Consider the following 14,013-nt stretch of genomic DNA (forward strand, 5'->3'; position numbering starts at 1 on the left):
CTGCTAATAATTTAAAAAATGGTGATAGTAAACTTAAGCCCAACCAGTTGTCTTTAACCAGGTGTCTTTAACCACTGATAAAATGTCTTCCACATCTTCTTCATTTCTCACAAACATTTGCATTTGAAACTTAGCTAGAACTGTGAAGAAATGAACTGCCTTTCCTTTTTTTCTTTGCATAGATCATTTGTCACTATATCAAATTTATTTACGTATTTAGAAAATGTATATGTTGCATTTCCCAAGACTTGTTTGAGGTGGTTAATTTATTTATTCTCACAGTCAATGTCAGTAAATACCATTGCCTCAGGTCCCAGGTTGAAGGCAGGTTCATAAACTTTGTAAATAAATTAGTAAACAATAGAATGATATAGTACTGATTTGTCTTGGCTTTGGGAAGGGTAGAAAAAGTCTATGAATTTTCAAAGCTTTGTTCCACAGCCACCTTTTGGCAATTTTTGGCATTTTGCAACTTTTGGACAATGGAGTAACCCCTGAAATAGGCTTACTTTTCAGATTACCTGACTCTTAAAATGTGTCTGGTGTAAGGCAATTTCTAATAATGGAAAATGATTTTAGAACATTTATACCAAATTCAAACCAAGTAAATTTAGACAGAAGAAACTTTGTGACCATACCTCCATGGAAACATAGTAACATATGTATATTTACATTGTATTGGATATTTTTAAGGCAATGCAACTTGCTCTGAGCCCTTGAGGAAAGGTAGAATATCAGAAAAAATAAAGAGCAGGAGGCCATATACATATTAATACACGTGTGTGTGTGTGTGTGTATATGTGTGTGTGTATATGTGTGTGTGTGTGTGTGTGTGTGTGGAAACACTGAGGGATTAGTACATACCCAACAACAGTAGCAGCTAATGTCTTTGCATATTTATTGTATTTATTTATATTTATAATTATATTTATATGAACCAAGAACAGTGATACAGGAAGTGAGATGCATATGGTTCTATTTAGGATACTATTATTGCAGGGCTCAGGATGGCATACATGGTGCTCCCCTCTGCCATTTTACTGAGATCTATCTATCTATCTATCTATCTATCTATCTATCTATCTATCTATCTATCTATCTATCTATCTATCTATCTATCTATCTATCTATCTATCTATCTATCTATCTATCTATCTATCTATCTATCTATCTATCTATCTATCTATCTATTTTATACCTGCTTCTCCCGACACAATCGGCCCAAGGTGGCTCACAACAAGATAAAAGCAATAAAATATAACAATACAAATTCAATAAAAACCCTTCAGTTAACAATATTACAATCTCACACTCCAGCAGATGGCAGAACATCATCCTTTCCCTATTCCAGTCAGTAAATTGCATACCCCAACTGCATCCACTCCCTTATATAACCCAGGAAGATCTAACAACAGTGCTTTTCACTAGGCAGGACATCCAGTTCGTAAATCCCGGGACACCCCTCCTTCCCAGCCTCAACCAAAAGCCTGGCGGAAGAACTCCGTCTTACAGGCCCTGTGGAACCTTGATAGCTGCATCAGGGCCCATAGTTCTTCTGGGAGCTCATTCCCCCAGGCTGGCAAATGTCCTGGGGACCTGGGAGAACCAGAAAATTCATACCTGCAGAGCAACTGAAGACTAACTCTAAGAATCAAAGACAATTATATACCATAACTGCTGATATTTGATCTGTTTAGTATGTTGACTGGTTTTAAACACCTTACTTTTACTTTTAAAAATTTTTAGCCAAATGTTGATTGTATTTTTATATGCTGTAAACAATGTACACCACCCTGAGCCAGTTTGCTGGGAGGGTGGTGAATGAATGAAATTATTCTATGATTTTGTGTTAGTAAAATGAAGAACACTTTTTGTTGAAGATTATTTCCCCCAAGTGTCGATATGAAACTGCACCTCTGTTTGAGTCTGTGCATGCAGGGGGACACCTCTGCATGCTACTGCCATGATGTAATGTTTGAATGGGTCAAGTGAGGCATCAAATGTACTTCCAACACACTGTTATATGTTGCTACCAAAAGTTATGAGTGCTGACCAGCAGAGAACAATCGGCCACACCTGTAAAGGCAGAAGGATTTTCTTTCTGGCAAAATAACCCACCACACACACAACACATCACTGATCACTTGGAAACTATGGCTCTCAACAGTCAACTTGTTTTCCAGCTCCATCCTCCCTCACCACCTGATGACTAGGCTTTTATCTTAATCTATGTATAGTCTTCCACTTATATATACACTAAAAGACAATGAAAGAATCAGCTAAGAACGTTTTATTAGTGTATTGTTCATGTTGGAGATATCTGTGACATTCAGTCACTTATCTCATACCTGGATGGAATAAAGAAATGGACAAAAGAAAAAATTCAGCATACTGGGAGATGAACTGGGAGTTTAAATGAAGAAAGGGGATCTAAAAATTTTACATGGCAAGATGTACTTCTCTTTATTTTTAATAAATCTAAAAATATATTTTCATTTGAAAATGAAGTTCCTGAGCTGACTGAAGTTTATGCTTGGGAAAAAATATCTCACGTAGTTAATGTAAAGACCATTGTGATAATCCCAATGAACAGGTTTCACTTAAATGAGCAAGCAAAACTACAAAGAGTATTACTGTAGTCATTATTCTTTGTGTATTGATGAAGCCAGCATGCTTCAACTCTGAACATGGAAGAAAACCTTCAGTATTATATATAGTCCTCTGTGTGCTCCCTTGTATTTTTTTAAATGAAAAAGTGCCACAGTTCCTAGTCTTTCCTTATAGAGTATACATATTCCTCAATCATTTAAGGTGGTCTTCTAAATTTGATACTATTTTTGTGCTAATATGAAAACTGTACTCAGAACTCTAAACATGGCCACATATATTTGATATGTAGAAATGTATATGTCCAACAAGTCCTGTGAGTTTTGTACTAGGACTGTCTGTTCCCCCTATCAAAACTTCTGGTATACGAACAGGCAAAAAATCTTGTTCAAACAAAAAATCTTGTTCAAACAATTTCAACACCTTTCATTCCTATAGATCTTTCTGGGGCACTATGTTTGCAATACACTAGTTATTTAAGCTAATAACTAAAAAAAAGAAGAATTTTGTCTGTACAGTACTTTAATGAATTGTGAAGCTTTTAAAGTGAGAATAAGAAAGTGAACAGAGCCAGTATGTTATAGTGATTAGAAACACAAACTAGGTTTGGAGAGACCAGGATTTCCAATTCCCATTTATCCATATTATCTTTTTAGATAACTTTGGACTCCCATGCTGTCTGTCAGTGTAGTTTACTGTCATGTACCCTTAGACCCAAGAAGACGCTCACAGAAATCCAGCCTCTCATAGAACTTGGACCTAGTGTCAGCCACGGTGACACTAGGATACTCTCAGTATTTAACTGGTCCCATGCTCCAAGCAGGCCACACTTTGGATATATCCCCATCTTTGAGAGGGTCCACTGCAAGCCACAAGTTCCATGGTTGTATCATTTTGTTCTAAAGCAGTGGTTCTCACCCTGGGATTGGGATCCCTTTTGGGGGTCGAATGACTCTTTCACAGGGGTCATGGCAGGGCGAGCAGCTTGGCCGGGGTAGATTGAGATAGAGCATTCGTCTGTCTGGAGCAGTGGAAATGAGTGAGATCAGCATAATGGGACAAGAGGCAGAACTAAACTGAGAAACCCTGGGAAAAAAACACTTTAAAAAACAATCATGAAGAATGGATCTTCACACCATTGGTCAGTTTCGGTTTAATTTCTGTGAAAGCACACTTGCATAATTTTATGGTTGGGGGTCACCACAACATGAGGAACTGTATTAAAGGGTCACGGCATTAGGAAGGTTGAGAACCACTGTTCTAAAGGTTCAAATCAGTACCCTGATCCCTCCCTGTATAGGCAGAATGCAGATTTATGCTCACCCAAGGAGACTAATGGATCCAATAGGATTCCAGAATGCTCTATGGAATCCAATGCCCTTCAGTGATTCAGTTGATGAGCTGATGGAGGATTGGCATTGCCAACTCTCTGAAGCCATGGATGAAATCTCTCCCCAATCTCTCCCCATGGATGAAATCTCTCCACACCAGACCCAAGCCAGCTCCCTAGTAAACCTAGGAGCTGCATGAATTGAAATGGTACCTGAGATGGCTAAAGCAAGTTTAGCAGCAAAGGTTCAAGAATGTGTATGAGATGGCAATGAAGGCTACAAAGAATGAATACTTTGCAGCATCCATTGCCTCTGCTAGCTCTCACCCAGCATAATTATTCAAAACAATTCAATCCTTGATGTTCCTAATTAGTATAACATTAGGAATTCCATGATTGGCTAATACCTGTGAGGTATTTGCAAGTTTTTTTTGCAGGGAAAATTTTGTCACTCTTCCAGGATGTGCATGGCTTCCTGCTTGCAAACGTTTGGCTTCCTGCTTGCATTTGCAGCCCTCCATACGGGAGACCCCTCCAGTGTTTTCCCTCTGTCCCATCATGGCCTTATGCCTCCTGACAAGGCTGCAGGGGAAAGCAAGCTGAACTTCTCCCCCCACTCATTGGTTTGTCAATCATAGCAAGCCACCAATCACAGCGCAGCAGTTTTCTCGTGGACTGGAACTTTCTTCTCCCCCCCCCCCCAAGTCCCGAAATTAATTTTTTTGTTTTTAAAAAGGAACTTCCACGATGCTATGTGGTAATGCCACAACACAGATGCATTTTTAATACAAACGTAACACTTCTGTGTTGTTATAGAGAAATGCCAGAACGATACAGAACTCCCCCCCACCCTTTATGGGATTCGTGGTGTTTTGGACTCTGTCTGGGTGGATTTGTGAGAGGTTGAACAAGGTAACTGGAGCTCAAAGAGTGCTTGTGTATTAACAATAGGCTTAAAAACAAGAAGCATGCAAGCCTGGATGATCAGGAGAAGGCTGCTTCAACCCACCCACCCCTCACTTTCCCCATTCATTCCCCACCTCCAGAAAACAAAAATCAGACTGTGTTTTGCCTGCCTGACCTCCCAAAAAACGTGGACACTTTGCAGAAGATTTTATTTTACCTTTGACAATGTAACTTTGTGGTGGCACTGCAACATAGACCACACCTTTTAAAAATTATATATATTTGGAGCAGGAAATGGAGAGGGGAGGGTGAGGGTGAGGCAATGCTACAGAGACCATCACAACTTCCCCCCTCCGTATGAGCTTGCTCCTGGTTACTCACTGGTTGCTCACCTATGGGATGCAAGATAAAAACTGGCAAATCCAATTTTGTGATTTCCCTCATCCTGAGGCAAATCTGGGCACAATGCAAGTCAACCCCTGGACAGCTTTGGCATGCAGGTGACATCATAAGGAAGGGACTCTAAAACCCGCCAGCAACCAGAGGCTGTCCAGGGGTAGATTCCTCATGTGCAAACAGTCATAGTGGCAGAAGAAAAACCTTGCTTGGCAACAGGCTTTACTAGAGATAATAACAGAACACAGATTATACGAGAAGCAGGCAGAATGGATTTCATTCATACAAATGCCATGCTTCTGGCAAGATGAATGATTTAAAATCCCAAGGAGAGAAATTACCCTTTATAGTTTTGGGATACCCTGATGTTGCTTACACTATTTAAAACGTAATAGATTCACATGTTAAAATACATTGAAATGTTAAAATTTCAGAGTGAAATTACCAACGTGCTGTGCTTGACAATAAGCAGCATTCTAGTGCCCTGAGTATGAGAGAATGGTGGACTTCAAAAATTAATTCTGATTGGGCACCTGTTTACAAGAATCTTCTGTTGAATCTGCTCCACAGTTTAATAACTTTCAATGATGCAATGTATGTCCTTTTGTCTAGGACCATTTAATACATGATAATTTATATCCATTTGAAACTCAAGAACATCTACTTCTGCTTCATTGACAATGCTAAAGCCTTTGATTGTGTGGAGCACAACAAATTGTGGCAAATTCTTAAAGAGATGGAAATACCAGAGCATCTTATTTGTCTCTTGAGAAACTTATATGCAGGTCAAGAAGCAACAGTAAGAACTGAACAAGGAATCACTGATCACTCAAAATTGAGAAAGGAGTTCGGCAAGGCTGTATACTGTCGCCTTGCCTATTTAACTTGTATGCGGAGCACATTATGAGAAAGGCGGGGTTAGATGAGTCACAAATTGGGATCAAGATTGCAGGGAGAAATACCAACAACCTCAGATATGCAGATAATACCACTCTAATGGCAGAAAGTGAAGAGGAACTAAAGAGCCTGTTGATGCGGGTGAAGGAGGAGAGTGCAAAAGTTGGCTTGAAACTCAACATCAAGAAAACAAAGATCATGGCATCCGGCCCTCTCAATTCCTGGCAAATAGATGGGGAAGAAATGGAGATAGTGACAGATTTTATTTTCCTGGGCTCCAAGATCACTGCAGAGGGGGACTGCAGCAAAGAAATTAAAAAACGCTTGCTCCTGGGGAGGAAAGCTATGGCAAATCTAGACAGCATCCTAAAAAGCAGAGACATCACCCTGCCAACAAAAGTGCATTTAGTCAAGGCTTTGGTCTTCCCAGTTGCAATGTATGGCTGCGAAAGTTGGACCATAAGGAAGGCTGAGCGTCAAAGAATTGAGGCTTTTGAACTCTGGCGCTGGAGAAGACTCTTGCGAGTCCCTTGGACTGCAAGGCAAACAAACCGGTCAGTCCTAGAGGAGATCAGCCCTTACTGCTCCTTAGAAGGCCAGATCCTGAATATGAAACTCAAATACTTTGGCCACCTCATGAGAAGGAAGGACTCCCTGGAGAAGAGCCTAATGCTGGGAGCGATTGAGGGCAAAAGAAGAACGGGGAGACAGAGAATGAGGTGGCTGGATGGAGTCACTGAAGCAGTGGGTATGAACTTAAATGCACGCCAGGGAATGGTAGAGGACAGGAAGGCCTGGAGGATCATTTTTCCATGGGGTCGCGTTGGGTCGGACATGACTTCGCACCTAACAACAACAACATATATTAAAAATCTCATATTGTTAATTAAAAGTCTGTGAACTTGGATTGATCTGGATAAAACTAGTTTTATCTTCAAATATGCTTTTAAAAATCAGAAATCTATATGGAAGTTGAATAACATAAATTATATAAAGCTAATAGGTAATAAGGCACATACTGGAAATATAAAGTATACAACAGCAATTTTGAGGTACATGGGTTTGGGGCCATTTAACAAAGGTCCCCTGATATATGACTGCTGAAATACTTATGATGTTTTTATGGTTCATGACTGTCTGGGAACAAATAAGATAAAAGATTGTGTTATTGCTGTCCAGCAGAGACTATCAAATGTGTTATAACTTCCCACTGAATTGTGTAAATGTTTTATTGACTTATGAGGAAAGCAAACTTCCCCACTTTCAAGCCATAAGTTAATGCAAGATCTATATAAATCTAGGTAGTGTAAGAATTCCTTCTCTTTGTAGTTCTCCATATCTCTGTAGTGCAAGAATTACACACACACACACACAGAGAGAATTCTTGCAGTACAGAGATTTTTGTCTATACATACATGTGCAGTGTAACAGCTGAGTGAAAAGTTTAAGTAAAAAATTTAACTTCTTTCTCTGTATACAAAGATAGAGCCAAGTCAAAAAGCCATCGTAATTCCTGCAATTGTTCAAGGGAGATATTATCTCCTATGATGGGCTAGCAATATCTGTTTTCCAGCAAGTTTTGGATGCTCAGGTTTCTATATACTGGGTCCCCATACATCCAGCAAAGTGTGTACACAACCATCCATCAAGAATGATTTCAGGGGATTTGCTTCTACATACAGAATGTTCAGATAAATAGGGATATTGATGGGTACATGTTTTGTAGTTTCTGTGAGATAATTATGATGTTCTGCAAAAGAGCCTTGTGCTATATGCATTGCTTCAGGGATGAGAACTCTTAGTGGTTGAATTAGAAATCTGGGTTTATAAATCTTATACAATTTATGCTGATAGAATAGCTTGTTTTTTCTTGGCAGAACATAACATATGTTTAGGTGAAAGACAAATGTTATGTCTGATCAGACAGATAAGAATGCACTTTGCTGAAATTTTATCAAGTTTGCCAGTTCTAAATGGTCTAAAAGTTACATTAAACAACTGTTTCATCAAATTTTCTGGATTAGTTTTGTGAATGGATGCCTCACAGCTGAACCTGTAGGTTTGGAAAGTCTAATACTCCTAATTATAGTGAGAAAACCAAACTAATTCAGCTTTCATAACCTACTCTAAAGAAGGATGATATTATAAATAAGTAAGCTGCCCCAGAGAGTAAAAGAGAATGTTAGTCACACAGGTGGAGACTTCCGATTTTTTTTTTAAAAATGGGATTACCTAGAGATGGGTTTTTATTATGACACTAATTCATTCACTGGATATGCAGTCTTAATTAGGACCTTAGGGATCATGGGTCAATAGTATTCAACATCTGCCTTGTAGGCAGTAGGTCCCAGTTTCAGTCTCTAACGTCTCAATTTAAAATACCTTTACTTGAGACCTTAGCCTGATTCTGTACAAGGTAGCTTCATATCTACGATGGACCTCAAAACATAAGTGCTGAATTAAGTGAACAGTGAAATGGGCATCAAATGTCTTCTCCGGTCAAGTGATATAAAGAAATTCATCTTCTGAGATGACTGATTTACTAGGCACGGAACATTTTTTTTGTATGCACAAAATGGTGTTTGCTTTGTATCCAGTGATCATGACTCTGCAAGGTATCAACAGTTATCAATATTATATGGTCCAATAAGCCTACTATAGCCAGTACTAATAGCAGATTAAACATCAAATGTGGCTTGTTGACAGCTCATCATTAACAATAAAGAAATCAGCTAGATTTGTATTTTACTAGTTGGGGCAATTGTGACATCTTGCCAAATAATACAGTTGGACAGTTGAAATAAAGACAGAATTTCTGTCATATTGCATTGTTGAGACCTTCTTAGCAGCAATACTAAAACATCCGCACTGCTCTTGTCATCCTGTTTTCAGTTTGGTAGTCAAAAATTGTGAATGGATTCATGTAAAATCTATTATTAAAACAATCAGCAGCCTACAATTAAAAAAAAGAGAAAAGAACATACAAAAAATAGCTGACATCAGAGCAGGATAGGCAGGATTAGATCCTGCATGGCTTCAAGTGCAAATAGATCCCTCTGGGACTTTGTGGATTAGTATTTCTTCTCTCTCAGATACTGCTCAGAATTAATGAGGGTACCTGCAACAATGCTGGCAAGCTGCTGAGTTCTGGTGATGGGGTATATGCTGCGTGCCTGCACAATCGCCGAAGCTATTTTCTTGGCGTGCCTCTCCTCCCCATATGTTCTCAGGATGGACGCAAGTGCCTGTTGATCTAAAGCGTTCACAACATCAGCAGCGGTGGGCATGTCAGGATACCTACGCACAAGAACAGCCAATTAGTTCACTGACGTCAGCTTTCATTGACAAGGGGTGAAGCTTCACAGCATTGAGACATAAAGTCAAAACACACACTCACTGCATACAAGTGCTTCTGAGTTTTTAACATAAGAGGCAGAAATCATTCTGAAACAGAAATAGCTTCTACCTTGCAAATCACGCTTCTTATTAATTCATAGAGGCTTTCTCCCCTTACCCTGCAACTCCCTAACGTTAACTCACTGCAAAGCACAGTTGAAATGTCATTTTATCATAAACTTTTACATTCGAAGAAACAGTTTAGCTTAAGTATAATTCAGGAGACAAAATACTGCAAAAGCTGCCTTTCCTTGCATAATGACCGGATATGAACTCATTTTACAAGCAGACCCCCCCCCCCCCAAGAAATCACATTGCATTATCTATTTCTGGTCAGAAAAGACAACCTTAGTCTCTTTGACCTTTTCCATCACATCTGGTGTTATGAAAAATGATCTTCGGAGAAGAAAATGTGAGGTATTTAATGATCATTTAAAGGTCTCATAATTCAGAAATGGTATAACTTTTGAAAGAAATATATTAGAAATGATGAGTTTGGATTACATTCTCAGAGTGTAACAGAATAATTAAAATTACTTTCATTTTTATAACTTTCCTTATTGGAGTGGTTTGAATAGTTTTATGTACACAACGCCTCTGGATCAGAGACAAAGGTGCTCCTTGTGAGCAAAAGTGATTCATTTAAGCACTACAATATCTATAACACAACAAATAGTTCAGGGCTATAACATAGACATATACTAGCATTAAAAATAGACAATAACCTCCTCCCCAATTTCTCAGATGCTATTCTTCAGTAAAAATACAGACAAACAATTCTGTGATATACTATTTGTAAGGGCAACACTTTTAAAATTTTAATAACTGTTTTTAGAGTAGAGAGCAGATGCATCAAAAGGTATCCCTTTGTATTGCTTTTTATTGTGAGATAATTTAGTTTGACCACATCTGATTTTTTAAAACTATGATTTACTCCACATCTGAACTATTACAAATTAATCAATTTCACTTCAAGTTGTAAGGATTTGGGGGGGGGAGGGGGCGGAGAGTGGAAGTTCACTTAATCCTTTGACAGTCTGGTTTAATATTCCATTCGTTTTAATGTGAAATATAGATGTCTCATTTTACATTTCATTCATAGAGCCCTTGGCTTAGGCTGTAACATTCCTGGGTACATTAACTAAAACTTATAATACTACAAGTTTTCAAGGTAATATTTAGAAAAAATTACATTACATTTTGCATCTAACTACAGTTATAACTTAGTTTTCATTTGTTCACTTTTTTCCTGATAGATAAGTATGTTACAAGTGGGAACCCATTAGGACTTGTGGGAGGCATCTTACTTTCCCTTCCCCAAAGACCTAGTAATCTCTCCCCTTTCCCACTTCCTTTTTGCCTACTAAGGTTGCCAAACAGGAGATCTCTTGGAATCAGAGTGAATCTCACAGCTACAGAGATCAGTATTTATGTGAGGTGGCTATCTAGCCTCTGCTTGAAAACTTCCAAGGAAAGAGAATCTACCACCTCCCGAGGAAATCTGTTCAGCTGAGGAACCATGCTGTCAGGAACTTCTTCCGGATATTTAACCAAAATTTTTTTTGAATTAATTTTATCCCATTGATTCTGATCCTATTCTCTGGGGCAACAGAAAACAACTCTGCTCCATCCTGTGTGATAACTTTTCAAGTACATAAAGTTGGCTATCATATCACTTCTTAGTCATCTTCTCTCCAGGCTAAACAGACCAAGCTCTCTCAGCCTTTCCTCATATGTTTTAGTCTCCAAACACCTCACCATTTTTGTTGTCCTCCTCTGGAAACGTTCCAATTTGTCTACATACTTATTCAATTATGGTTCCCAAAACTGAACACAGACGTTCAAGTGAGGTCTAACCAGAGCAGAGTAAAGTGATACCATGACCTCAAGCGATCTGGATGCTATACTTCTTTTGATGCAGCCCAAAATCCCATTTGCCTTTTTAGCCACTGAGTCACACTACTGACTCATGTTCAGAGTATGTTCTAAACCCCTAAATCCTACTACCGCCAGGACAGGTCTCCCCCACCCTATAATGATGCATTTGATTTTTCCTATTTAAATGCAGAACTTTTTTCACTACTGAAATTCATTTTCAGTGGTCTTCCAGCCACTGAAGAAAAAATGCTTCTTTGGAGGGTGGAGTTTCAAGATCTTCCAGAATTACAACTGTTCTTCAGATGACAGAGATCTTTTCTTCAGGAGAAAATGACCGCAGTGAAGGGTATTATCTCGGGCTGAGGCCTTTCCCCACCCCAAACCCTGCTGTTCTCACCACGAATTTCCCAGTGTGGGAAATTTCCCATTTTATATATATATAAAATTTATTTTCCCACTTGCCGCATTTCCTCAGAGGGCTAAGGATGGCAGTCAGAAAGTACATAAAATCATTTATAACCAATAAAATGATCAGTCTTAAAATTAATAATGTTAAAACCAAATCTCAAGTTTCAGACCAGCCGCCTCTTTCACTTTCGATAAAGAGGGGCACATAAAGTTCATCCATTTTGTTGTTGGTAGATGTTAATTTATGTTGGGTGCTTTAACAAGGGAGGTCAGACTTTTGTTATTTCAGGATCTCCTACCTGCACCCTCCATTCTGGCGCCAGGTGGTGCCTGAGAAGCAAAAGATCTCCTAGAGGTACTAGGGCCCATTATGCACGGGCCAGAATGTCCGTGCTGGGGGCAGGAATGCTTCAGTTAAAATCACCGATAACGCTTGCTACTGCCGCCAGCAGGGGCGCCTCCCGGCCAAGGGCTATGGAAGCCCTACGGTAAGAGACTGCGGGATCCTTCACAGCTTCCTAGGTAAGCTGAGGCTGCGGTGGGCCGGCGCTGTGCATAATCGCCAGCGCCAGGCTTGTCGGCCGGCCCAGCCCCAACCCTACTGTGTCCCTGTAGGGACACTGTGTGCCCCTGCAGGCACCGCGGAGCCCCGGAGCTGGCAGGGGTGACTCCCTGCCCCCCAGGCTTGTGTAGGGGGCCTGGCCCCCCCACTCCCTCCCCAGGCCTTCCAAACCTCCCCCCACCCACTGCACTGGCTTACCTTCTGGTCTCTGCATTCAGCACATGCACGCATGCTACGCTGGGGCAGCCCAGCGTGCCCCGGCCCCATGCATACATGGGGAACGGCGGGCATCCTAGCCCGCCGCAATGGGACAGCGGCAGCGCGCAGTAACTGCCGCCGTGAATAAGAGGCCTAGGAGACTCAGTTGCCAGAGACCAGAAGTTGCCTGCTCTCCCAGAGGCTGGTTAGCCTGATACCAGCCAGGCTGAAACCCAACCCTACTATGTGAAACCCTGGGACAATATGCCACCAGCCCTGAAGACTCGCTAGAGGAACAGCACTGGTGGTGCAGTGTCAACAAAGAAGATCTACCTTGACAGCTGTCAGAAGATCGACACACTTGTCAGCTCTCTATCAAGGTAGATGAGGCCCAGCTGCACCTCCTCCGAGCCCTGTGGCTGAGGGTTGCTTCACTCTGCCTCTAGGTCCTTTGTGGATACAAATGTGTGCATTTCTCGCCTGTCTTCCCAGTGAACTCCTTGTTCCAGTTCACTATGTTGAAGCTCTGACTCCTGGTTCTTTTTTTGTTTTGTTTTATAAGATTTTTATTTTTATTTTCCAGGATTAAAGATAATGAAACACAGGCAATCTACATTGTTAGTATAGAAGAAAAAAGGTTATGCTCTTCATTTGATACATTTAGTTCCCCGTTTCAATCCCCTTTTAAAATATTTAAAGATAATACAAGTAATCTACATTATTGATACAGAAAGAAAAGGATTATGCTCTTCGTTTGATACACTTGATACCCCGTTTCAATCCCCTTTTAGGTAAATCAGATAAGGGCCCCATTGTTCTTGAAAACCCTCTTCTCTTCATTTAAGATTATAAAACTCCACATGGCTACAATATTGTGGACTTTTACCCAAAGCTTATAAACTTTTTCACGTTTCCACCACATTTAAAAAGAGAAGTCTACTTTGTTACCATCGTTTCAACATTTGTTTGCATAGTTTAAAACAATTTTAACAATCATAAAGAATTTATACTTAGCGTGGTCTTAGAGCCATTCACATTTCCACTAGGGAAAAGAAAAGAGGAAAAAATAAAAGCCTACTTACTTGTACGGAAAGAAAAAGAAAAAAAAATATATAAGGTTGTTAAGTTATATAAGTGTACATTGTTGTTGTTATGTGCGAAGTCGTGTCCGACCCAACGCGACCCCATGGACAATGATCCTCCAGGCCTTCCTGTCCTCTACCATTCCCTGGAGTCCATTTAAGTTTGCACCTACTGCTTCAGTGACTCCATCCAGCCACCTCATTCTCTGTCGTCCCCTTCTTCTTTTGCCCTCGATCGCTCCCAGCATTAGGCTCTTCTCCAGGGAGTCCTTCCTTCTCATGAGGTGGCCAAAGTATTTGAGTTTCATCTTCAGGATCCGGCCGTCCAAAGAGCAGTCAGGGCTGATCTCCTC

The 14,013-nt window shown here is 40.2% G+C and overlaps 1 protein-coding gene across 4 annotated transcripts in view; it reads right to left on the reverse strand.

The window, feature by feature from the left end:
* Positions 1-14,013, reverse strand: part of METTL15 (methyltransferase 15, mitochondrial 12S rRNA N4-cytidine) — a 158,318-nt gene that overhangs the window by 1,144 nt on the left and 143,161 nt on the right. For all 4 annotated transcript variants that reach the window (XM_077321973.1, XM_077321971.1, XM_077321972.1 and 1 more), the window contains one exon: positions 9,255-9,433. In XM_077321973.1, the coding sequence (XP_077178088.1) occupies positions 9,255-9,433 (179 nt within the window). The remainder of the gene's footprint in view (positions 1-9,254; positions 9,434-14,013) is intronic.

Source organism: Paroedura picta, chromosome 2 (genome assembly GCF_049243985.1).
Source record: "Paroedura picta isolate Pp20150507F chromosome 2, Ppicta_v3.0, whole genome shotgun sequence".
Taxonomy (NCBI): domain Eukaryota; kingdom Metazoa; phylum Chordata; class Lepidosauria; order Squamata; family Gekkonidae; genus Paroedura; species Paroedura picta.